The 26,135-nt window shown below is 43.4% G+C and overlaps 1 protein-coding gene across 2 annotated transcripts in view; it reads left to right on the top strand.

The window, feature by feature from the left end:
* Window positions 1-25,596, top strand: part of NPHS1 (NPHS1 adhesion molecule, nephrin) — a 52,006-nt gene extending 26,410 nt beyond the window's left edge. The window contains exons 9-30 of one of the 2 annotated variants that reach the window (XM_044278661.1): window positions 1,004-1,175; window positions 2,483-2,640; window positions 2,738-2,879; window positions 3,308-3,432; window positions 3,635-3,803; window positions 4,024-4,153; window positions 4,637-4,809; window positions 5,273-5,413; window positions 6,428-6,568; window positions 7,030-7,151; window positions 7,463-7,628; window positions 7,768-7,924; window positions 10,120-10,271; window positions 12,145-12,256; window positions 15,650-15,831; window positions 16,228-16,287; window positions 20,707-20,829; window positions 21,297-21,321; window positions 22,008-22,119; window positions 22,200-22,314; window positions 25,027-25,133; window positions 25,222-25,596. In XM_044278661.1, the coding sequence (XP_044134596.1) occupies window positions 1,004-1,175; window positions 2,483-2,640; window positions 2,738-2,879; window positions 3,308-3,432; window positions 3,635-3,803; window positions 4,024-4,153; window positions 4,637-4,809; window positions 5,273-5,413; window positions 6,428-6,568; window positions 7,030-7,151; window positions 7,463-7,628; window positions 7,768-7,924; window positions 10,120-10,271; window positions 12,145-12,256; window positions 15,650-15,831; window positions 16,228-16,287; window positions 20,707-20,829; window positions 21,297-21,321; window positions 22,008-22,119; window positions 22,200-22,314; window positions 25,027-25,133; window positions 25,222-25,344 (2,907 nt within the window). In that variant the 3' untranslated portion in view covers window positions 25,345-25,596. Of the gene's footprint in view, window positions 1-1,003; window positions 1,176-2,482; window positions 2,641-2,737; window positions 2,880-3,307; window positions 3,433-3,634; window positions 3,804-4,023; window positions 4,154-4,636; window positions 4,810-5,272; window positions 5,414-6,427; window positions 6,569-7,029; window positions 7,152-7,462; window positions 7,629-7,767; window positions 7,925-10,119; window positions 10,272-12,144; window positions 12,257-15,649; window positions 15,832-16,227; window positions 16,288-20,706; window positions 20,830-21,296; window positions 21,322-22,007; window positions 22,120-22,199; window positions 22,315-25,026; window positions 25,134-25,218 lie in introns of both variants that reach the window. The other variant, XM_044278660.1, reaches the window with a different exon arrangement.
* The last annotated feature ends 539 nt before the right edge of the window (window positions 25,597-26,135 follow it).

The raw sequence follows: 26,135 nt of genomic DNA, 5'->3' as shown, positions 1-26,135 counted from the left end.
GTCCTCTGCATTGGACAACCCCTTTTTTCCTAGAAGGTTTTCATTACGATAAGCAGAGGTCCTGTTGCTGTGAGCTCCACTGATCAACTACAGTCTGTGGGTGAACTTAGCAGCAAGTGTTCAAATCTTCTGCAATGCCACCACAGGAGAAATGCTGTATTACATGGTGTCCACTGAATTCAATAGGTTGCCTATGTAGTACATGATTTGCTGGGTCCTCCAGAGACATTCTATATACAGGAGCTGCTCTCTGCTCTGGCTGGTAGATAAGGATCCTGAATTGCGTACTCCCCCCCTCAATTTTAAAGGGGTTCTCCGAGACTAAGCTTCAAAAAGTCTAATCTGTCACTGGTGCTCCAGTTCTAGCACTGTGCTTCCTTCTCCTCCACTTCTGGTCCCCGCTGGACCAGAAGTGTGATGTGCTGCCAGAGAATAGGTGGACTCAGCAGTGATGTGTGCAGGCAAGGTACGCAACCTCTGCCACTGCTGAGGCCACTGATTGCCGGCAGTGGTGACGTATGTGTAGAAATCATATCACACTTCCAGTCCAGCAAGGACCAAAAGATGAGGCCTAGTGCTGGAACCTGAGTGATGGTAATTGGTATGTCATTTTTTTTAACCCTTGCAGCCACCTCTTTAATTCAGTATTCCCTAATGTGCAGAGGCATAAGTAAAGGCTCATGGGCTCTGGTGTCATAGTTCAGCTCAGCCACCGACCTGTCCTCACCACCCTCTGACAAATACATATGGTAAATCATACGATGTGGGCCCTCCTGGCTTCAGGTCCCAGTCACGACTGTGACCACTGCAATCTCTATAGATATATATAGATGATGGGTTTCCTAGACAACCCCTTCAAGTTAATTAACTCCCCTTTGTTTACTGTAGAGGGTATGAAGACGTCCCACCCACATAAGGACCTGGCTCCAGTTTTATGATGTAATTTATGAAATAATTGCGATCCCTCTTCACTTCTCCTCTTCTCCTTTTTTTTTCTGTCCAGAATGACGAGGTGGTGTACAACCGCTGGGAGACCGACAATAACAAAAGACTGTCTAGAAGTTTTCTGACTATAAATGTCAAGCCAGAACATAATCAGGCCGTTATAAGCTGCGAGGCCGTCAATCACGTCACACCGATGGTCCTCCGAGCCAGCATCACTCTCAATGTTCTCTGTGAGTGTCTTCTGTGGCGCAACGTTCTTATATATGTCGTACGTAATATAGTATAAAATCTACTAAATAACGATTAATTGTATTATGTATAACCTTCTGCCCTGTATACATAATCCAAAATATAATGTAATGTGATGTCCTCTACTATGATATAATATAAAGTAACATAATATGATCTACTATGATATACCGTAATATAATATCAAGTAATATAACATCATTTACTATTTTGTACCCTTTTTATATATAAAATGTGATATGTTATATAATAATATAATATATATATTATATATTAATATGACTTATAATATAACGTGATATACTGGTAATACAATACTATTATATGATATCATATAAAATGATATAATCTGCATTGATATAATACATGATATAATATATAATAAGAAATATAGTGTGATATAAAATAATATAATCCACTATTATGTAATATGATATCATATAAAGTAATATAATATGACTCACTATCAGGGCTGGGACAAGGTCCACCACCAACAGAGGCTGAGCTGCCCAAGTGCGCCCCTCCCCCATTTAGATATGTATGTTTGTTATTAATCATCATCCACCCCATCATACACCGGCAGGAGCGGCAGCAGCAGCGACGTGGTCAGTGGCCTGCCTGCCGCCCAGACTGGCCTGTGCCCTGATGCTGGAGCCTCCCCAGCCTCTGTGTCGGCCCGGCCCTGCTCACTATGATATAATATAAAGTTGATATAATAAAATCTATGACATAAGCCCCAGACAAAACTCTGAGCGCTGACTCATATCCGTCAGCGCTCGTCCCTGCCCCTGCTCGTTGCCTGGGGGATGAAGGACGCCGGCCGCGCTGAGGAAGCGCGCGCCGCCGGATCCTGCCCACCCCCTTGTTATCAGGGAGATGAGGACGCCGGCTCCTCCTCCCTCTCTATCAGCGGGACACCGGCGGTGCTTCAAGGAGGGAGCGCACTGCCGACTCCCTGTTACAGATATCTACCATAATACTATGATACAGTGCAATATGATGTGAAATAATATAAAGTCATATAATCTACACTAATACAATATACTAAGAACTTGTTTGATTATTAAAATAAAACACCGCTGTCCCAGATGTGTTTTTTTTTTCATAGCAACTAAAGCAACAGTGATCTTATTCAGCCCTGGAAATTGGGATATTTTTGTTGGAGGGAAGTGGGAGCACGAGCTCCAGCAAGAGCCATTATCTAGCCCCAGACTGTGACATGTGAAACACGATAAATCAGTGGATTATTCTGCACTTTTTGTCTTTATCTCATCTGTTGTTTGCTTAGTTCTTCCCATCAAAGTCACAATTCTTGGCTCATCCAGTGGTCCTGAGAACACGTCTCTATCGTTCTCCTGCTTTACTGCATCAAGTAACCCCCCCGTGCACATCCGCTGGTGGCTGGGGGCCGTGGAGCTGGAGAACACTATAGTCACTGTAACTGACGTGAGTAATAATTGTAACCGATGTAATATGCTCTATCTATCTATCTATCTATCTATCTACTTTTATCAAAACTATCCCTCTACTATTTTCTCTGCAGTCAGATCATGGGGGGAAGATCACAATGTCAAACATCACCACAGTGGTTCAGAGGGAACATAACGGCATGCCGCTGACTTGTGAGGCTTTTAATGAGGCTCTTCTCTACACCAAGGCGAACAGCGTCCAGCTCAGTGTAAACTGTAAGTCATATATTCTCAGTATGATGTCATGAAATCAGAAGTGTGGTAAAGTCTGTCACCTCCAGCCAAAGCCGATTTAAAGGACGTTTTCCACCTTAATAGATAATCACAAAAATCTTAATAAAATGGCCGAAAACAAATAATAAGTTATACTGTAAGCTCAGCCACGTCTCATCACCCCCTCTCTGCCAGTTTGGGCCTCAGCTGAGAAATCCGACTCTGGTTGCTAAGAATATGCTACCTGACAACCTTATATGACTATCAGGCAGCATTTCCATAGCCACCAGACTAATGACTAAGACCTTCACCTGAGAGCAGAAATGGTGGAGTTGGTGTTGGGGTAGGCGTTTGTTAAACAAAGCTATTTCTCTTTTTTTTGTTATGAAGAGGTAGTTATTGGCCCAGTTCATCACAGCTTGATTTTTCAGATCCCCCCCAAAAGATCTGGATTGAGGCTCCTCCCTCAGACACTCGTTTTAGGGCTGGAACGCGTGTCAAGATAACCTGTCTCTCAAGTGGTGGTCACCCAGCACCTCGACTCATCTGGATTAAGGTAAGTAATTTAGAAAAAATTCTGATAAAAGCAAAATAAAGCTAAAGATATTCTGCCTCACTCATGGGGAAGTTTTTTTTAAAAGAATGATCTGTTCAGGCCATGTGAGACTAGTCCTTGAAACATCTGAATTAGTGAGAGGCAAACATAAGCTTTTTTGACAGAAAGTTTTCAAAAACAATTATATTTTTGGAAAATTCAGGATAAGAGAACTGTGTCCGATGGGAAGACGATAGCCGCAGGGAAGATAGTCTCCAGGGAGGTCATAATTGAAACCGCGCCGAGTGACAATCAGGCAACTTACCGCTGCAATGCCACCAATGATGGAGGGAAGAACACATTGACGGCCACCACAAAGTTTCATGTCCAGTGTGAGTCTCCTAGTTCTCTATAAGGGGACAATCTAGCAGTCATTTCTGTTACTAGAAATGGGTCATGCCATGGAAACCATAAGGGATGGGAACCACATATGATGGTAATTAAAACTACATAACATGGGAGAGCAGAATGCCATGAGATAGGAATGGCAACAACAATGGATTCCTTAATAGTTGGCTGGATTGGTCTTAGTGTCTTTCATTTATTTTTTAGTTCCTCCTATTGATGTTAAAATTATCAACCCACCCAAACACTATAAACGTGGAAGCACCGTTACTCTAGAGTGCAGGACGGGCAGCAGTAATCCAGAAGCAACAATATCCTGGATCAAGGATGGAGTCATGTGAGTAGTATTGCTTGGTATCACATATGTCTGAGTCAAGTGACCAACCAACTACCCAACTAACCAATCACCCAACCTACCAACCACCCAAGTAATCTACCTAAAAAACCATTCGACCACCCAAGCCACCAAACAACTAACAACCCAAGCAACCAAGAATACAACCCACCTGCCACCCAACCAACCAAACACTTGACTGACCACCCAACAAACCAACCAACCAACCACCCAACCAACCAATATACCACTAAACAACTGACAACCCAAGCAAGCAACCAAGCAAACACTTGACTGATAACCTAACAAACCTACAAACCAATGCCCCAAGCAAACCCACACCTGACCAACCAGGCACTTGACTGACCACCCAAGCAACCCCCTATTCACTCTACCAACCAACCAACTAACCAGCCACCCACCTGATCCACCAGCCAACTGACTGCCCAACTGATCAGTTCTTAACATGGCCTCTCTCTACATCAGCTTGAAAGGAAGAGATCTGGGGACAAAGAACGTAGAATATGGTGGAAAGTCGACCACTGGCAGCGTTGCATTAACAGTCTCCTCAGCAGACAATGGAAAACGTGTCTCCTGTGAGGCTTACAGCAGTGCCTTGAGTGAGACTGTCAACACCTTCTACAAACTCAATGTTCTGTGTGAGTACCACCGTTCATGTCTACATTTCTCATGAGATGGATTGACTTATATAAGGGTTAATCATCTCAATTCTAACAGGACCCATGGCATTGGGTCTTACTGACACTGGCCATACATGAAACAATTTGTATGGTCCTGTCTAACCGGCCCAAAAACAGAACCAAATATGGAGAGATCTGAGAAGAAGGAGACATCTTACAAAACTGTAGATAATGGTGAAATATCTTCTTGAGTATGCCCTGTGAAGTTAAGACTGAATATTCTAGGTTTTTCGATAACTACACACATGTACAGTATATGACAAGGGAGGTCAAGAAACATGATTATGGTGCTACATGTCAACATGTTGTTGGAAAAACAACCCTGTTGGCCAACTATAAGCATGAGGTTTTTTTTATGGCCATCACCGGACATGGGCTAAATACACAGCAAGAACACTCTGAACATTAACTTGTCTTTCAGTTCCACCAGAATTTACAGATGAGCAGCCAAAGATTGTCCAGGCTGTGGAGCATGGGGCAGCCCTCATTCCATTATACATCCGGGCCAACCCTGCTGAGGTCAACTACACATGGAGTCTACAGGGGCAAGTACTTAACAGAGGTGAGCAGTTATGAAGGGTGGAGATCATGTCCTACGTGGACCTTCAGCAATCAACTGTAATTTATGAGGGAATTCAGCAACAGGTGTTAGCCTGCAGCACCCCCACAGGGGAAATGAAGCATTACACACCTCTTATTTAAATCAATGGGCTGTCTTTGTGATGTGTTGGGTCCTCCAATGAGAAGCCACTCTCCACCCTGGCCTGAACAGCAAGGATCTTCACTAGTAACTCAGAATTTTAAGCCAAACACCATTGGTTATTGTGAAGAACTATTTAACTCATTCATGACCACACAGGTTCATATAGCCTGGGAGTCCTTTGATACAATTTTTTCAGGACTGTTTGAAAGAGGTGCATGGGAGGCATAATCTGAGGTCACTGAAAAAAATTCAAAAATGGAGGAGGCTGTGGACACGAAAATCCCATCTCTCCATATGTTCTGTCCAGGGAGCCCTTGGCTACTATTTATAAGGCATAAATCAATTGCAGTCAAATCCTCATGAATTTATAAGGACCCTGGGACATCTCAGAGGCACGAGGTACTTAGATCCTCACCTTTCATCAGTGACTGAGGCTGCAGCGCTATGAAACCCCATCTATAAAGTTACTGCAAACAATGAAAGTCGGGACACAATACGCAATCATGTTTAGCGGCGTTGTAAAGGCTATGTCAGCTTTCCATGAATGTCCATATGCTGCGGCATTAGGTTACTACAGCTGTGTGATGCATTATTCAAAAAAATCCTCAAACCTTTTTAATAAAACATACTCTCACACTTCAGAGCCTGGAGGTGTTAGTGCACTGCCTGCACCTTACAGAGAAAGCCAATTATCCATACAGGGGCTGCGCTTTGCCATGGAAGGTACAACAGTGGCATCTAGAGGCCAGATAGCAGTATTACACCTGACTGCACAAAAACACATAATTACACTGTAATGCATTGCTCTAATATGTAATAAACAGATAACTCTGTCTGGTGACTCTGACCTCGTTTTGTATCCTTTTTTTGCAGAAGGAGCTTACCGGCACCACCTTAAAGGGGCTGGATCTCTGGAGATTTGGAACGTTAGTCGAGCTGACTCTGGGGTATATAGCGTAACCTGTGAGAACAAAGAGGGGAAGAACATCACCGTGGTGCAACTGGATGTCCACTGTAAGACCCCAGATGCAAATATGTTAGGGTTTCACATTGCAATAATGCTTGTGGTGTCAATCACAATTGCTTTCTGTTATCAGCCAGCATCTGTCAGTGTCTTGCAGCAACTGCTTTTTGGTCTCCTTGTGCCCCACCTTATGGGACCCGCTGTAAATGGTTGGGCTGTGACATTGTATGACGGCTCAGCAGGTTGCTGTTGACAGATCTGGTATTCTTATTATATTGTACAGTGTACTGTGGTGTCATGCTGTGGGTCTGAATGTCTCAGTAATACCTTATCAGTCTATGCAGCCCATCTCCTTACTTCAGGAAGTTGTTTCTTCAAAGTTAATTAGACTAAAGATCTGTCAACAGCAGCCTGTTAACGGTTTCTATGCACTTTTTATACTATGCTGCATGAAATGAACACCATCTTAAAAATAGAGGCATCATCCGCACTTTTTTTTTCACCCACAAAGATTCTCCGTCCATTCGCAGCCTTGTTGACCCCACAGAAGTGGATTTGGGAGGGAGAGCAGAGCTAGTGTGCGTTGCAGATGCAAATCCTGTCAGCGTTGAGATGTTTCAGTGGCGCTGGCTGGTAAGGAGCTCCTCTACGGCTTGTTCCTTGTTTCTCAGGAATGTATCTCATGTATAGAGCAACGTCTTCACGAGTAGTAGAGGATTCCTGAACAGTTTCGTGCTGTCATGGAGACACATGGATCCAAATCACCATCCTCATTAATATCTACAGTACATCCTCCGTGCCTTAATGTGTGAACATTGATGCAGATGATGATCTGGCACCACACAAGGTCTTCATGACCACAGAACCTCTCAGTAGTGCAGCCTCAGGTTTAGGGCCTTGTAACTACAAGTGATCAAATCTGAGGATGTCCTCTCTACCAACAGGGAGATGAGGAGAGAGACTTGTCCGCCTTGGAACGACAAGTTGATGGTCTCACTGGACGACTCATTATTAAAGACGCCAAGAGGATGGATGCCGGGCGCTATGAGTGCACAGTGGATAATGGAATTCCCCCACCTGTCAAGGCTGACGCCCGTCTGGTTGTGCGTTGTGAGTAGGATTTCTTGGTCAAAAGTAGTGTCCTAGGCCAACCATGACCAACTATGAAAGCTGAGGTCCCCAAGGGCAGGCCTACATTACCCTCTCGACCCCACAATGTTCATTTTTTCCTGATTCTATTTAAATTCAGTTAAGCCGGAAATAGAGAAAGGGGTTCACCTAAGCAAAGTGGCCGTTCCTGGAGATGGCAAGTCCTCCACGGGTCTCGAATGTAAAGCTGAGGGGATCCCAAATGTGGCCTTCAGCTGGGCGAAGAATGGCATCACCCTGGACTTCAAAAACCCCAGGTATTCAGATATCTAAGAATAAGTGCACACATCGAGGGCCGAAATCTGAGGCTGACCCTCAGATTTCTGCCACAGATTTGCATTGAACATCCATGCATGAAAAAACTTTTTTGTATAACCCCTGAGTGACCGGCCTGTTTTGGGCCTTATTGACCAGATTCCAAGAGCTATAAGTTTTTTGTTTTTTTAACGCCATATGAGGGCTTGTTTTTTTGTGAGACAAGTAATTTTTACTGGTACCATTTTGGGATACACAAAAACGTTAGAACATTTTGCAATATTTACCTGGGGGCGTAAATATCATGATAACTTTACTCTCTGGGTCAGTACAATGCCAAATATCACATTTTAACATTTTATTTTTTTGCATTGCCGCATCCCAAGACCCATAACTTTTTTATTTTTCTTTCTACGGAGCCGTGTGAGGGCTTTATTTCAATGGGAAAAAAATGAAAAAATAAAATCCCCATCACATATTTGGTATTACCACTGTGATAAGGTGGACAATGCGGTAAGGTGTGTATATCCCAGGTAGATACCTCAGCTGGGTGAGATAGCTAAAATCAGGGATGCAATAGTCTCAGCAGCATGTAGGTCGCTGAGACAAGGTTGTTTTTGGTATATTCTGGGCTGGATTTTAGTTGGATTGGCAGATAGGACTGGAAGTGGGATCTACCAATCCACACCCTTCCAGGATGGGTGTTCCCTTGGTCAAGAGAGGATAAAGCATCTCCCAGGGAGTCAGTTAGGACAGAGAGTGATTTGGAACAAAGACCTGCAGAGGCTATGAGTGGTCGAGGGATCACAAGGCTACGTGATAGCCCGAAGTTTGGGGGGACCCAGCGACGCCTGTGGAGCGAGGGTCGCACAGCCAGAGTCAGGAGGACTACTGGGCCATAATCCCCCAAAAGGTACTGGAGTTGTCACAGTCTGGAGACTGCTGGACTGTTTTGCTGAGGAAAGCCGCATTTGATTTCTGTGTGTGAACAGGGCTCTTTAGGTGAGTCAGGGATATGTTATTTTTTATTAGCAAGTGCCTAGTCAGGCAGGTGTTTATTTTGTATCATTTATGTTTGTGCTGGTGCCAAATAAAAGCGTTGTTTGGACCTTAATCCTGGTGTCCTGAAGAAGTATGTGGTTGCGACCCCCTGAAAGAAAGGCGAATCCTCACACCACATAAGTAACAACCTAATGATCCAAACTATACAAATATGCAGTAATTTGTCCTGCATGATAAAAGCTGCAAAAAAAACAAAAAACTGAATAGCTGTTTTTTGCTTATTCACCACTAAAAAACTGGAATAAAAAGTGAACAAAATGTTGTGTGTACCCTAAAATAATAACAATGAAAACTACAAGTTGTCTCGCTAAAATCAAGCCCTCACACAGCTCCGTAGAAAGAAAAGAAAAAGAAAAAGGTTGTGGGTCTTGGGATGCGGCAATGCAAACACTTTTAAAAAAAAAAGAAAAACTTTTTTTTATTGTGGAACAGTGGTAAAACTTTAAAAAATATATATTTGGTATCACTATAATCGTACTGACTCATACAGTAAAGGTATCATGATATCTGCACCCCCAAATAAATATTAAATAAAATGTATAAACTTTTCTCACTTAAAAAAGTGTGCGTGTTTTTCAGTTGGATTTTTTAAATAACTTTATTTAATTCTGTTTTGTTTACCACAAGGGACTTTGACATGCGATCCTCCGATTACACTGTACTACTTATGCAGTACAGTGTATTATGCTTGTCAGTATGAATCTGGCATGCAGCCTATTAGGCTGCGCCTCTGGCTGTGTATGCCCACAGAGGGCAGACCTGGGGCCTTCACCATACGACATCGGCACCAATGTCATTTGAGACCACACCCCCTGAAACCACTAAGATGATGCAGGCTGTATTGACCATGGCATCTAAGGGGTTAAATGGCCAGGATTAGCTGAGCTCAGGCTTGTCCCTGCATGGGAGGCCCATGCAGTGCTGATGGCCGTAAAGTGGCGTATTGGTGGTCACTAAGGGAAAACACTATGCTATGGATTACCATTGAACTCAATGGAAGCTGTATATAAAACAGATTAAACCAATGTACACTAATGAAAGACTGGCGGGGGGGGGGGGGGGGGGGGGGAGGGTAGGGCGTTATGCCACGGCTACTTAACGGTTCGCCTCTGTCTACATTATATTACTCTCTTAGGTATTCCGTGAAGACCTCTCATGAGTTGTGGATTCACAAAAGCACTCTAATCATCGCCAACGTGAGCGCGGTGCACGATTACGCCATCTTTACCTGCACGGCCACCAACGCTCTGGGAGTGGACAGCTTCTCTATCCAGCTTGTCAGCACCAGTAAGGCGATATACAGTTGCCATCACATATAACACCCAGTGTAAAGCTAAGGTGACATGGCGCCATAAAGTGAGCGGTTCGCAAAAAATCCAACCATGGCGGAAATTTTACAACAGCCACATGTGTTGTTTTCAATTTACTATAACTTACAGTACAGACCAAAAGTTTGGATACACCTTCTCATTCAAAGAGTTTTTTTTATTTTCATGACTATGAAAATTGTGGATTCACACTGAAGGCATCAAAACTATGAATTAACACATGTGGAATTATATACATAACAAAAAAGTGTGAAACAACTGAAAATATGTCATATTCTAGGTACTTCAAAGTAGCCACCTTTTGCTTTGATTACTGCTTTGCACACTCTTGGCATTCTCTTGATGAGCTTCAAGAGGTAGTCACCTGAAATGGTTTTCACTTCACAGGTGTGCCCTGTCAGGTTTAATAAGTGGGATTTCTTGCCTTATAAATGGGGTTGGGACCATCAGTTGCGTTGTGGAGAAGTCAGGTGGATACACAGCTGATAGTCCTACTGAATAGACTGTTAGAATTTGTATTATGGCAAGAAAAAAGCAGCTAAGTAAAGAAAAACGAGTGGCCATCATTACTTTAAGAAATGAAGGTCAGTCAGTCCGAAAAATTGGGAAAACTTTGAAAGTGTCCCCAAGTGCAGTCACAAAAAACATCAAGCGCTACAAAGAAACTGGCTCACATGCGGACCGCCCCAGGAAAGGAAGACCAAGAGTCACCTCTGCTGCGGAGGATAAGTTCATCCGAGTCACCAGCCTCAGAAATCGCAGGTTAACAGCAGCTCAGATTAGAGACCAGGTCAATGCCACACAGAGTTCTAGCAGCAGACACATCTCTAGAACAACTGTTATGAGGAGACCGTGTGAATCAGGCCTTCATGGTAGAATATCTGCTAGGAAACCACTGCTAAGGACAGGCAACAAGCAGAAGAGACTTGTTTGGGCTAAAGAACACAAGGAATGGACATTAGACCAGTGGAAATCTGTGCTTTGGTCTGATGAGTCCAAATTTGAGATCTTTGGTTCCAACCACCGTGTCTTTGTGCGACGCAGAAAAGGTGAACGGATGGACTCTACATGCCTGGTTCCCACCGTGAAGCATGGAGGAGGAGGTGTGATGGTGTGGGGGTGCTTTGCTGGTGACACTGTTGGGGAGGGATTTATTTAAAATTGAAGGCATACTGAACCAGCATGGCTACCACAGCATCTTGCAGCGGCATGCTATTCCATCCGGTTTGCGTTTAGTTGGACCATCATTTATTTTTCAACAGGACAATGACCCCAAACACACCTCCAGGCTGTGTAAGGGCTATTTGACCATGAAGGAGAGTGATGGGGTGCTGCGCCAGATGACCTGGCCTCCACAGTCACCTGGCCTGAACCCAATCGAGATGGTTTGGGGTGAGCTGGACCGCAGAGTGAAGGCAAAAGGGCCAACAAGTGCTAAGCATCTCTGGGAACTCCTTCAAGACTGTTGGAAGACCATTTCAGGTGACTACCTCTTGACGAGTGTGCAAAGCAGTTATCAAAGCAAAAGGTGGCTACTTTGAAGGACCTAGAATATGACATATTTTCAGTTGTTTCACACTTTTTTGTTAAGTATGTAATTCCACATGTGTTAATTCATAGTTTTGATGCCTTCAGTGTGAATCTACAATTTTCATGACTAAATAAAGAAAACTCTTTGAATGAGAAGGTGTGTCCAAACTTTTGGTCTGTACTGTACGTGTCGCCAAAGCCGTCCATAGACACGACAGATGGACGGGCACTTTTGCACAGTTGTTATTCCTATTGTGACCAGCAGGTGGCGCCTCTTAAATCTTCTCTTTGTTACACCCAAGGTCGCCCTGATCCTCCAAGTGATCTGAAGATCCTGAGCGTCACTCACAATTCAGTAACCCTAGGATGGAAGGAAGGATTTGATGGAGGAGTGGAACAACAGTTTCGAGTCAGGTGATTTTTTTTGTTTTATCATAGGCATTTTATATATATAAAAAAATTAAAATCCCAAAATATAAGCCCTTTTACTGCCTTGCTTTCCTTTTTCTACTGTACAGCTTTTACAGATATTGGGTGACAACAACTAATGGCTGCTGTTTTAGTGACCACAGAAGATACTACTCAGCTTTCCGCAGACCCTGAATGAATTATTTAGCTGCATTTCATATAGATTGACATTTCCTCCTGCCTTATCTCATCTCACCTACTGTTCTGCCTATAAGCGTCAGTCCTCACTGTAATACTAGCATTCTATTCATGAACGGGAGGCCCAGGGCTAAAGGGGTTATCCCATGACTAATGTAAAAAAATGAAAATCAGACATCACATGATAATCTCTTTCTAACAAAGCTAGAACCAGCCCTGTACCCATAGGCGTGCGCAGCCTATTGCATTAGGGTGTGCACCCTAAAGTACAAACACACACGCCCCGCGCACTTATGTATATATATACACACACATACACACAGGCCAGGCCTTACCCTAGTGTTGCCTTGACTCTGCGCAGTGGCGACTCTAGGAACAATATATAGGGGGGGCACATAAGATATCACAGTCAAAAAAGGGGGGGGGGGCACTAATAATTTTCACCACTTAATTATACTACTGAAAAAAGCTAAATAAGTATATATAAAGAAGATTACAAAATAGGAGAGTATTGCGGTATGCAGGGATACCTTTTTATTGTACTATCCTAATACTTAACCCTAAGTTCACACCTGAGCGTTTTACAGTGCGTTCCTACGCGCTGTAAAACGCTCAACAAGGAGAAACCAATGCTTCCCTATGGGAATGGTTCTCACCTGGGCGTTTTACAGCGCGTACGATCGCGCTGTAAAACGCCCGACGCTCAAAAAAGTTCTTGAGCTTCTTTGGGGCGTTTTGTCGTGCGTTCCCGTACATAGACTTTCGGGAACGCGCGACAATGGGCGTTCACTTGTCTCTGTATGCGCGATTGTAAACGCCCGTACAATCGCGCATACAGAGCGCTCCTTTCAGAACGCTCAGGTGTGAAACCAGGGTAAAAGACAAGCTTTCAAGAGTTTTCCTTTCTTCCTCTGTATTGCTTCAGACCTGAGAAAGGGAGAAACACTCTCCAAAACTTTTCTTTAGAGTTTAAAACAGTTTCAGCACTATAATAAAATAATTTACTTACAAAAGAAGCTATTCAGTAGTCTGCTGTGCTGTCCTCTGCTTGCTTCCGCAGATCTTCCCCTCCTTTCAGTCTCTCCATAGTGCGCAGGTGCACTGTTATGGGGGATCTGTGGATGACACACTGTTATGGGGGATCTGTGGATGACACACTGTTATTGGGGATCTGTGGATGACACTGTTATGGGGGATCTGTGGATGACACTGTTATTGGGGATCTGTGGATGACACACTGTTATGGGGGATCTGTGGATGATACTGTTATGGGGGGATCTGTGGATGACACTGTTATGGGGGATCTGTGGATGACACTGTTATGGGGGATCTGTGGATGACACTGTTATAGGGGCATCTGTGGATGACACTGTTATAGGGGCATCTGTGGATGACACTGTTATAGGGGCATCTGTGGATGACATTGTTATGGGGGCATCTGTGGATGACACTGTTATGGGGCATCTGTGGATGACACTGTTATGGGGGCATCTGTGGATGACGCACTGTTATGGGGGCATCTGTGGATGATACTGTTATGGAGGGATCTGTGGATGACACTGTTATGGGGGATCTGTGGATGACACTGTTATGGGGGATCTGTGGATGACACTGTTATGGGGGATCTGTGGATGACACTGTTATGGGGGATCTGTGGATGACACTGTTATGGGGGATCTGTGGATGACACTGTTATGGGGAATCTGTGGATGACACTGTTATGGGGGAATCTGTGGATGACACTCCACTGTTATAGGGGCATCTGTGGATGACATTGTTATGGGGGCATCTGTGGATGACACTGTTATGGGGCATCTGTGGATGACGCACTGTTATGGGGGCATCTGTGGATGACGCACTGTTATGGGGGCATCTGTGGATGACGCACTGTTATTAACATTAACATCATCCACAAACCCCCCCATAACAGTGTCATCCACAGACCCCCCCATAACAGTATCATCCACAGATCCCCCCCATAACAGTATCATCCACAGACCCCCCCATAACAGTGTCATCCACAGATATCCCCTTAAGAGTCTATTTATAGGATATCTGTGGATGGCACTGTTATAAGGGCATCTGTGTGGAAGCTGATGGATGACGCTATTATGGGGGGCTAGGGGGGGATCTATGTATGACATATATATAGCAGCATATTGTGCTATATATGTGTCATCATCCACAGATTACACCCCCCCCCCCCATAACAACGTCCCTGACAGTGAGTGACCCACAACTTTTACCATGTTGTACTACTATCTCTATTACTAACTTACTGGGACTCCAGCTAGTATTCACACTTTTTCTTTTTCACAGACACAATCACTGGGCACCTTGGGCGGACGGGCAGGCGGGCTGGCAGGCTCTCAAACATTCAAACCAGGCCGGGGGCAGCGTAATGTGATGTCACCCACTCCATCACGCCGCACGCTCCTGCTCCTCCCACTTTATTAATGAAGCAGGCGGAGCAGGCGCGTGACGTCGGAGTGAGTGACGTTACGCGACCGGCTGCCGGGCCACGGAGCACAGGAGCAATCGTACTCGTTAGTCGAGCAGATGTGAGAATCTGAGATGTCATTGAAGCTGTGTGGCCGGGGCTGGCAGCCGGGGCTCAAGAGGCTAGGCAGCTGCGGCAGGCGGCAGTGCAGGAGCACAGGGGTGTGATTAGGGTGTGCCCAGGCACACCTGGCACACCCCGTGCGCACGCCTATGCCTGTACCTCACATGGATCCAGAGATCTCCCCATTCATTGCTCTGCTAGATCAAGCTGACAGCTCAAGAGAAGTGTCCTTTCTGCTGCAGCTCAGGAGGCGTGTCCATGCTCTGCCTATCACAGCTCAGGAGGCAGTTGCAGGATGAAACTGAGCATGTGCGACCATCTCAGTGAGCAGGACAAAGAAATAAGAAAAAAATAACAAACAGCAGGTGGCGCTATACAGATACATTTTATTGAATAACTCAGTGGCTATGCTAAATGTTTAATGACATGCAATTACAAAAGTATTCAGATCCAGGTGCTGGTTTAAAAACTGTAGAATATTTTTAATGGGACATCCCCTTTAACAAATTGGGGACGACATCACTATGAGGAGACAATTGCATTTGTTATAGACCTATGCAACACTGCAGCGCTATAATGGTCACTGGTAATACTCCGCCTAGTGGTCACATGATAAAACTACATCTCTTTTTTTGCAGATACCGGATGAGCGGCGTTGAGAGTTACATGTACGTTGACGTCTTCCCACCGCGGTCCACTGTTTTCACCATTGTTGGATTGAAAGGCAGCACGGTGTATAACTTCTCGGTGAATGCCGTCAACCATCTGGGAGACAGCAACTACGCAGATGGTGGAGCTGTACTCACCGTCACCACACAAGGTAGTCCCTGTCCAATGGCTTAATCAAATCTCATCCTACTTTTTTCAGATTTTTCTGCAAACTTTTTGTACACTTTTTGCCACAAAAAAAGTTGTTAATTAGGCCACGCCTTTACTTTTAAGTCCCATAAGTCCCACCCCTTTAAATAAGACACACCCTTTCTAAGATTAGCAGTAGATGCTAAATTTTGTGCTAAATTCCACCACATTTTGCTCCCTTTATTCCCAGTCCCAAACCAATAGTAAATCCAGGCCATTGTATGATGCTCACTGCAGGACCTGAAGGGGCAGAGAATGACTCTAAGATCCCATCCCTGTGTCATGCCCCACCCCCTCAGGTCCTGCATTTCATTGAGATGTCAAGTGACACTTGTACAAACTTGTATTGATTTTCCAGAGGACACTGATGTGAAGATCCCCGCACCCACTCAACCGGGTCTTCCTGTTCCAAAGCCTGGTGAGTTGCTGAGTGTAGTCGGAGGTATTTAAAGGGGTTTTCCGATTTGCATCAGAATCCTTTAAAATAATTATTTATGAAGATCGCTGTCATTTTGTGATGTTCCTATCCAATCTCCCGTTCTGGGCTGTTGTCACATGACCATTTCCAAGCAGCTCCTTCTTATTTCCTGTGTTGTTATGTCCATGGGCGGGGCAGTGATAAGGGAGTGTCTTTGTAACTAGCTTGGTAGGAGGAGCTATAAACTAGCTGCGTGTTGTTAGGGGCAGTGATGGGGGTGTGTCCATGTAACTAGTGGGATGGGAGGAGCCAATAACTAGCTGGCTGTTGTTAGGGGCAGTGATAGGGGAGTGTCTTTGTAACTAGCTGGGTGGGAGGAGTTATAAACTAGCTGGGTGTTGTTAGGGGCAGTAATTAGGGTGTGTCTATGTAACTAGAGGGGTGGGAGGAGCCAATAACTAGCTGGCTGTTGTTATGGGCAGTGATAGGGGAGTGTCTATGTAACTAGCTGGTTGGGAGGAGCTACAGACTAGCTGGGCATTGCTAGGGGCAGTGATGGGGTGTGTCTATGTAACTAGCTGGGTGGGAGGAGCCATAAACTAGCTGGGCCTTATTAGGGTCAGTGATAGGGGAGTGTCTTTGTAACTAGCTTGGTCGGATGAGCTATAAACTAGCTGGGTGTTGTTAGAGGCAGTGATAGGGGTGTGTCTATGTAACTAGCATGGTGGGAGGAGCCAATAACTAGCTGGCTGTTAGGGGCAGTGATGGGGAGTGTCTATGTAACTAGCTGGGTGGGAGGAGCTACAGACTAGCTGGGCGTTGCTAGGGGCAGTGATGGGGGTGTGTCTATGTAACTATCTGGGTGGGAGGAGCCATAAACTAGCTGGGCGATGCTAGGGGCAGTGAGAGGGGAGTGTGTATATAACTAGCTGGGTGGGAGGAGCCATAAACTAGCTGGGTGTTGTTAGGGGCAGTGATAGGGGAAATTCTATATAACTAGCTTAGCAAAGAAATCCCAGCGGGCACTAATTCTTCAATTTATGTATCCTTTATTTCATCTTAGTAACAATGTAACAATGGACGCGTTTCGGCCGGTCCGGCCTTCGTCAGCTCAAGTTAATGCAATGGTTCACCATCTTAAATAGCAGTAGAGTCATTCACCTGTGGTGACGTCAGACGCCCACAACAGTGGTCGGCACCCAAATCAATGCCATCCAGTTCTCTTATACAATATAACTGTAAACAAATAATTCAAACAATAAGACAGTGAGATAATGCTGATGTGGTTCCACCTGCAGCGTCTCGTCTCTGATTCGCTGTCTGCAAAGAAAAGCAATTATCATTAAAGATTTGATACAGCGGCAACATAGTTCCCATCTGCATAATCTCGCATTCCCTATTCCATCCTCTGGGTTGTAATGCCAGGGTAGGATCCAACAGGCTTCTCTCCGTAATAGTTGTGACCCCCTCTTGCTCCAGCACCTGGAATCTCAGTCGGGCGATTCTATGTCGGTGCTTATGAAAAGGTAGAGGGAGCAACAAATTGCCTGTGCGAATATCCGATTTATGCTTGCTAATGCGATCTTGTATGGTTTCGCCTATGAATACCCAACCGCAGGGAGACTTCACCAAATAAACAACATTTGCAGAATCGCAAGTAAAAAAAACTTTAATTTTAAAGGTTTTTCCTGTATGAGGGAGTGGAAGGAATCACCTGTATTATATGGGAACCCTGTACACAGTGCAGACAAGGGGAAGCGCCATTCTTGCCACTACCAATTGTTGTAGTTCTCATAGTGCCAATATCTGCACCTACTAGTTGGTCTTGGTAAGTGGCACTTCGCTTGTTGCAAATCAAGGGTGCATTATTAAATTGGGCAATCTGTGGGTACGCCTTACCTGACAGTGGCCAATGCTTACGTATAATACCATCAAATCTTCCATTATATGGATGGTATTTGTGGGTAAATACGTGGATCTCCCTTATTGCTCGTACTGAGGTGGGTAACCCCTCATCTTAAATCTCTGCAGCGTCTCCTCTACCCCCTGTCCCTGCAGGTGGGGATCAGAAAGTCTTTTCACCCTTTGCACCTGCGATTTGGGTATGGCTTTCTTTAAAGGAAGTGGCAGTGCACTTGTGTAATGCAACCCACTGTTCTTATCTGTCTCCTTCCTATAGAGATCTGTGTGCAAATTACCCTCCTCATCCTCGATGATCAATGTATCCAAAAACTAACCTCAGTCTGCTCGTATGTGACTGTGAATTTTACCTCGGCAAAAACTCCATTCAGCCGATCCAGGAAGAACGCCAGGGGCTCGAGTGGCCCCGCCCACACGCAAAACACGTCACCAATATATCTTTTCCGCAACAGAACATACTTAGTTATGAGAAGTATGTTCTGTTGTGGAAAAGATATATTGATGACGTGTATAACTTGAGCTGACGAAGGCCGGACCGGCCAAAACGCGTCCATTGTTACATTGTTACCAAGATGAAATAAAGGATACATGAATTGACGAATCAGCGCCCCCTGGGATTTCTTTGCTATATTGTGGATCTTCCCTTCCCGTGTGGGCGCCTTGCGAGGTTGAAAGTGCTGACCGTTCCTAACCATATATAACTAGCTTGGTGGGAGGAGCTATAAACTAGCTGGGTGTCATTAGAAGTAGTGATAGGGGTGTGTCTATGTAACTATCTGGGTAGGAGAAGCTATAACCTAGCTGGGCATTGTTAGGGAAACTGAAAGGGGAGTGTCTATGTAACTATCTGGGTGGGAGGAGCTATAACCTAGCTGGGCATTGTTAGGGGAACTGAAAGGGGAGTATCTATGTAACTAGTTGGGTGGGGGGAGCTATAAACTAGTAGGGAATTTTTAGGGCAACTAAACGGGGAGTGTCTATATAACTAGTTGGGTGGGTGGAGCTATAAACTAGCTGGGCATTGTTAGGGAAACTGAAAGGGGAGTGTCTATGTAACTATCAGGGTGGGAGGAGCTATAACCTAGCTGGGCATTGTTAGGGGAACTGAAAGGGGAGTGTCTATGTAACTATCTGGGTGGGAGGAGCTATAAACTAGTAGGGCACTGTTAGGGCAACTGAAAGGGGAGTGTCTATATAACTAGTTTGGGGGGGGGGGGAAGGAGCTATAACCTAGCTGGGCATTGTTAGGTGCACTGAAAGGGGAGTGTCTATGTAACTATCTGGGTGGGAGGAGCTATAAACTAGTAGGGCACTGTTAGGGCAACTGAAAGGGAAGTGTCTATATAACTAGTTTGGGGGGGGGGGGAAGGAGCTATAAACTAGCTGGGCATTGTTAGGTGCACTGAAAGGGGAGTGTCTATGAAACTATCTGGGTGGGAGGAGCTATAAACTAGTAGGGCATTGTTAGGGGAGCTGAAAGGGGAGTGTCTATGTAACTAGTTGGGTGGGAGGAGCTATAAACTAGCTGGGCATTGTTAGGGGTCGGTGAAAGGGGGGTGTCTATGTAATTAGCTGGGTGGGAGGAGCTATACACTAGCTGGGTGTTGTTGGGGACAGTGAAAGGGGAGTGCCTATGTAATTAGCTGGGTGGGAGGAGCTATAAACACGCTGGGTGTAGTTAGAAGTAGTAATAGGGGAGTGTCTATGTAATTAGCTGGGTGGGAGGAGCTATAAGCACACTGGGTGTAGTTAGAAGTAGTGATAGGGGAGTGTCTATGTAACTAGTTGGGTGGGAGGAGCTATAAACTAGCTGGGTGTTGTTAGGGGCGGTGAAAGGGGGTGCCTATGTAATTAGCTGGGTGGGAGGAGCTATAAACACGCTGGGTGTCGTTAGAAGTAGTGACAGGGGAGTGTCTATGTAAGTATCTGGGTGGGAGGAGCTACAAACACGCTGGGTGTTGTTAGAAGTAGTGACAGGGGAGTGTCTATGTAAGTAGCTGGGTGCTATTAGAGGCGGTGCTGGAGCTGTGGCAGAGGAAGGAGAGGTGCATAGGTTTGGTTGCATAGAACAACAGGAAGTGCTAGATACAGGATGGAGACAAACCAGAGGGATTGGTCTACATGGTGAAAATGGGTCATGGAAGTCCAAATGGAGAAAGAAAAAGCTTGGAGAAGATGTACATTAGGTAAGTGACTACATGAGCATGTCTGTAGGAATACCAGAACACCCCCTTTAAAGATTTGTAATAAAGAAACCCACCTACTACCGTTTGATGCCACATTTTGTAATTCTTCTCCATTCTGGGCGGAGCTTGGTTGTCACAGGAAATGTAAATAACACAAAGTGGGTGGAGCCTGACACCTGTTTGGTGCATGGGAAGATATCTGTCAAGGAGCCACAAGCTGCTACAATGTAGAAACTGTACTGTAACCGCAAACACAGGGGGCAGAAAGGAAGAAAACCATGTAAACTGTCTATATTTGGTTTTTCCCAATCAGATCTTTTTCCATGGACCCCATATATGTTTGGAGCCATCGGTGCAGGAGGGGCGCTACTCCTCTTATCTAATGCAGGACTGGTTTTCTGCCTGGTGAGGAGGTACAGAAAGAAAGCAAAAGAAGGTAAAGAAGAAAAAAAATCAATGTGTGTTTGTTTATCCACAGTGGCTGCTTGGAAACCATCAGCAAGCAGGCTGATCAAGTGTTGACTGATGTTAATAGGATTTAGTGACATGGTGACTGTGTGCACAATAGACTAGTTTGTCTGACCGCTTTCTCCCCGGACCTCTTCATAAAATATACACGCTCAGCAAGGTCCAGGGCACGGCTACGTAAATGAGTCTGATTAACATATAAAAGCTCAACACCTGCATCAGATATTAACAAGCCTGGCCTCATGAGGTATTTAACCGTTTATGAGCCACAACCCCGTAGTAACCTACTCCCTATGCACTCAGATATCTTTATAAATATGGCTAATCAAAATAACAGATCCGTCAACAGCAGCTTGTTGACAGTTTCCAAATAACTGGAAAAAAAAAATAGGGTTTTGTATTTACAGAATTTAACATTTTTCTCTTGTCCCACAGGGGACGCAGTGAAAAAGGATGAGAGGTAAGAGAGAAAATGGAAGTGATCGATGTTTTACCATTTTTTTTTTTTTTTTTTTTTTACAGAATGCTTATGAATAAAATAAATAAAGGGAAGGGGCGATTGAGATTTTTAAAAATAAACACTTGCAATACAGACATAGACACACAATAGTCTGGCAGTTTCTGGGAAAAACTATCTGGGTAGGAGGAGCTATAACCTAGCTGGGCATTGTTAGGGAAACTGAAAGGGGAGTGTCTATGTAACTAGTTGGGTGGGAGGAGCTATAACCTAGCTGGGCATTGTTAGGGAAACTGAAAGGGGAGTGTCTATGTAACTAGTTGGGTGGGAGGAGCTATAACCTAGCTGGGCATTGTTAGGGAAACTGAAAGGGGAGTGTCTATGTAACTAGTTGGGTGGGAGGAGCTATAAACTAGCTGGGCATTGTTAGGGAAACTGAAAGGGGAGTGTCTATGTAACTATCTGGGTGGGAGGAGCTATAACCTAGCTGCGCATTGTTAGGGGAACTGAAAGGGGAGTGTCTATACACGCTCAGCAAGGTCCAGGGCGCGGCTACGTAAATGAGTCTGATTAACATATAAAAGCTCAACACCTGCATCAGATATTAACAAGCCTGGGAAAAAAACAAAACATTTCTCTAAGCCTATAGAGCCCCTTTAAATCCTCTTTTTCTTATTTAACCCTTGCAGTGCATCCCGTGGAACCCTCAATGAGTACGGCGATGGAGAACTAATCAACACACAAGCGAAGAAGACGTTACTGATTGACAGCGGCTCGGAGACCGGCAGCAGCGTCTACCAGGTGGATGGGTGGTGGGATATGGCGGAGGATGGAGGAGTATAGCAGCACATGTAAACTGTGTACCACATTATGTTTCATAGGACAGCGGATCAGAGTCTGGAATATATTACTACCCAACCCGAGATTATCAGCCGTCACTATCCCCCCACTATGAGAGTGTGGAGAGGGGAGATCCAGAATTTCAGAGCTGGGAAGGTAAGTACCATTTCATTATTAAAGGGGTTGTCTGATAGGCCCTATTAGAGCATATGGATATCATACAGGGCGGTCATCCTCTGGGCGCCCCCAGCTGTGAGCCACACTGGAGGGCTGATCTCATATGACGGACTGCCATTTATATGAATAGCCACCATGCAATGCTACCTTTCCCCTGGAGCAACAGATAGCGGCTTCTCCTATGTAGTGATGAGCGAACCCGTGAAAGCTCGGGTTCGACCGGTTCGACTGAACTTCAGGTCAAAGTTCAGGACCCAAAGGCCATTTAAGTCAATGGGGAGCCGAACTTCACTTTATTATTTTCCGTTATAACATGGTTATATTCGGAACATAACATAATACTTAAAGGGAACCTGTCCCATGGAACATGGTGTCTGAGCTGAAGGCAGCACGTTATAGAGCAGGAGGAGCTGAGCAGATTGATATATAGTTTTATGGGATAAGATTCAGTATAACTTGTGTTTTATTCATTTATTTTCCTGTTCATTCTGAGCTTTGAAGTCCAGGGGGCGGTCCTATCAGTGACTGACAGGCTGCCCCTCTATGACTGTGCATACAGAGAGCTGTCAATCACTGATAGGACCGCCTCCTGGACTTTAAAGCCAAGAATGAGCAGGAATATAAATTAATAAAACACAAGTTTTACTGAATCTCATCCCATAAAATTATATATCATTCTGCTCAGCTCCTCCTGCTCGATAACAGGCTGCCTGCAGATTACACTACATTTTTACGGTGACAGGTTCCCTTTAAGACGGAATGCAAAAGGGACATCATTAGAGGCATTCCCTTTTGCATTCCGTCATAATAGAAGTCTATGGGCAGCATAACGGATCCGCTATGTTCCCATAGACTTCTATTATGATGGAATGAGACTTGAAAAAGGTCACCATGACCGAAACATCGTCATCATCATCCATCTGAGAAACTGTTCTTGAAATTATGATGTATCCTTATTTTCATTTTTTTCTGAGACGATGGAAAATCATGTATAAATACATTTTGGAAGATTAAAAAGATAAATAATTGATTACATTTGCGTGTGCACTGAATCTATTCAGTAGGCAGTATTATAATAGTTATATTCTTGTACATAGGAGCAGTATTATACTAGTTATATTCTTGTACATAGGAGCAGTATTATAGTAGTTATATTTTTGTTCATAGGAGGCAGTATTATAGTAGTTATATTTTTGTACATAGGAGGCAGTATTATAGTAGTTATATTCTTGTACATTGGAGCAGTATTATAGTAGTTATATTCTTGTACATAGGAGGCAGTATTATAGTAGTTATATTCTTGTACATAGGAGACAGTATTATAGTAGTTATATTCTTGCACATAGGAGCAGTATTATAGTAGTTATATTCTTGTACATAGGAGCAGTATTATAGTAGTTATATTTCTGTACATAGGAGCAGTATTATAGTAGTTATATTCTTGTACATAGGAGCAGTATTATAGTAGTTATATTCTTGCACATAGGAGCAGTATTATAGTAGTTATATTCTTGTACATAGGAGCAGTATTATAGTAGTTATATTTCTGTACATAGGAGCAGTATTATAGTAGTTATATTCTTGTACATAGGAGCAGTATTATAGTAGTTATATTTTTGTACATAGGAGGCAGTATTATAGTAGTTATATTCTTGTACATTGGAGCAGTATTATAGTAGTTATATTCTTGCACATAGGAGCAGTATTAAAGAAGTTATATTCTTGTACATAGGAGCAGTATTATAGTAGTTATATTTCTGTACATAGGAGCAGTATTATAGTAGTTATATTCTTGTACATAGGAGCAGTATTATAGTAGTTATAATCTTGTACATAGGAGCAGTATTATAGTAGTTATATTCTTGTACATAGGAGCAGTATTATAGTAGTTATAATCTTGTACATAGGAGCAGTATTATAGTAGTTATATTCTTGTACATAGGAGCAGTATTATAGTGGTTATATTCTTGTACATAGGAGCAGTATTATAGTAGTTATATTCTTGTACATAGGAGACAGTATTATAGTAGTTATATTCTTGTACATAGGAGGCAGTATTATAGTAGTTATATTCTTGTACATAGCAGGCAGTAATTTATTACTTAGATTTTTGCACATAGGAGGCAGTATTATAGTAGTTATATTCTTGTACATAGGAACAGTATTATAGTAGTTATATTCTTGTATATAGGAGGCGGTATTATAGTAGTTATATTCTTGTACATAGGTGCAGTATTATAGTAGTTATATTCTTGTACATAGGAGGCAGTATTATAGTAGCTATATTCTTGTACATAGGGGCAGTATTATAGTAGTTATATTCTTGTACATAGGGGCAGTATTATAGTAGTTATATTCTTGTACATAGGAGCAGTATTATAGTAGTTATATTCTTGTACATAGGAGCAGTATTATAGTAGTTATATTCTTGTACATATGAGCAGTATTATAGTAGTTATATTCTTGTACATAGGAGCAGTATTATAGTAAATATATTCTTGTACTTAGGAGCAGTATTATAGTAGTTATATTCTTGTATATAGGGCAGTATTATAGTATTTATATTCTTATTTATAGGAGGCAGTATTATAGCAATTATATTTTTGTACATACGAGCAGTATTATAATGGTAATAACCTTGTTATGTCATCGACTGAATGAGCTTTAAAAGCGATAACCCTTTTTTTCCAGAAGGAGGATATGAAGACTGGTATGGCTCTTCTGATCACCATGAATATGAGGAAGTTCGAGGGGTATACCCAACCTCCCACAAAACAAAATGGCAGCAAGGAGCCACGGTTAGTTACATGATTTATATATTTGATTATTCTTTTGTTATTCTCTTCTTGGTAATTCCTTGGAGATGATATTTTTGTTTCTTAGCAGGACAGAGGAGAGCAGCCGTGGGATGGATACCAGGCAGCAGTAGGCAGGGTATACGATGAACCAGACTTGCCATTGTCTGCAACTTACGAGACACCGTATGGGGGACAAGGGCACTTGGTGTGAAATATACAGAATTTTTATTGACTCCCAAATAAATAATAAAAATAGTTGCAAATCTGTCCCCAATATCAATTTTTTAACAGTTTGCAAATGACTTGAGTCAGATTCTCTAATTTATTTTTTTGTAGATCCTCAAAATTTCCTGGGTTCCTGTTTGTGTAAAAAGTCATATTCAGACTTTTCCTACATTAGCAAATAGTAATAGAATATATTGACATAAAAAAAACCCTAAAATTAGACATTGTAAATCTACGATATCACATTTTCATGGGGAGTGTTTTATTTTTTGGGGGGGGGGGCAAAAGATTTGGATAAACTTTGTTTACAAAAAAAATATATTGTACGACATAGAAAATGAGATCATTGCTGTATTTCTGTGAAAGTTTTGGATCTGGATCAATAAAGAGCTCTGGTAATAGACATCTGCTTGGTGGTCGATTGCTGAGGCTGTGCTCATAGGCCTGTAAGAGCAAGAAAAGTGTATGTGTGTGTGTGTGTACGGGTGTGCGTGTGCGCGCCTGTGGGTGTGTGTGTGGGGGGGGGGGGTGGGGGGGTTCCATTGGACTTTCTTTATAGTAATTAAAGTTTTAAAGTAAGTTCACAAAATTTATATTTTTTTAAAATAAGCATAAATATAATTTATGCAAAAATATTTTATATTCTGATATATTTGTATGACCAACATGGCCAGATCCAGTACAAGGAAATACATAAAGGACATTTATCAACGCGCCATGATTTTACAAAAAGTTGCAACTTTTTGGGGTTTTTGTGCCCTGCTCTCCACTTTTTCA

The sequence above is a fragment of the Bufo gargarizans genome, chromosome 2 (genome assembly GCF_014858855.1).
Source record: "Bufo gargarizans isolate SCDJY-AF-19 chromosome 2, ASM1485885v1, whole genome shotgun sequence".
In the NCBI taxonomy this organism is placed as follows: Eukaryota; Metazoa; Chordata; class Amphibia; order Anura; family Bufonidae; genus Bufo; species Bufo gargarizans.
The sequence above is the reverse complement of the archived record's forward strand: the minus strand, read 5'-3'. Positions and strand labels throughout refer to the sequence as shown.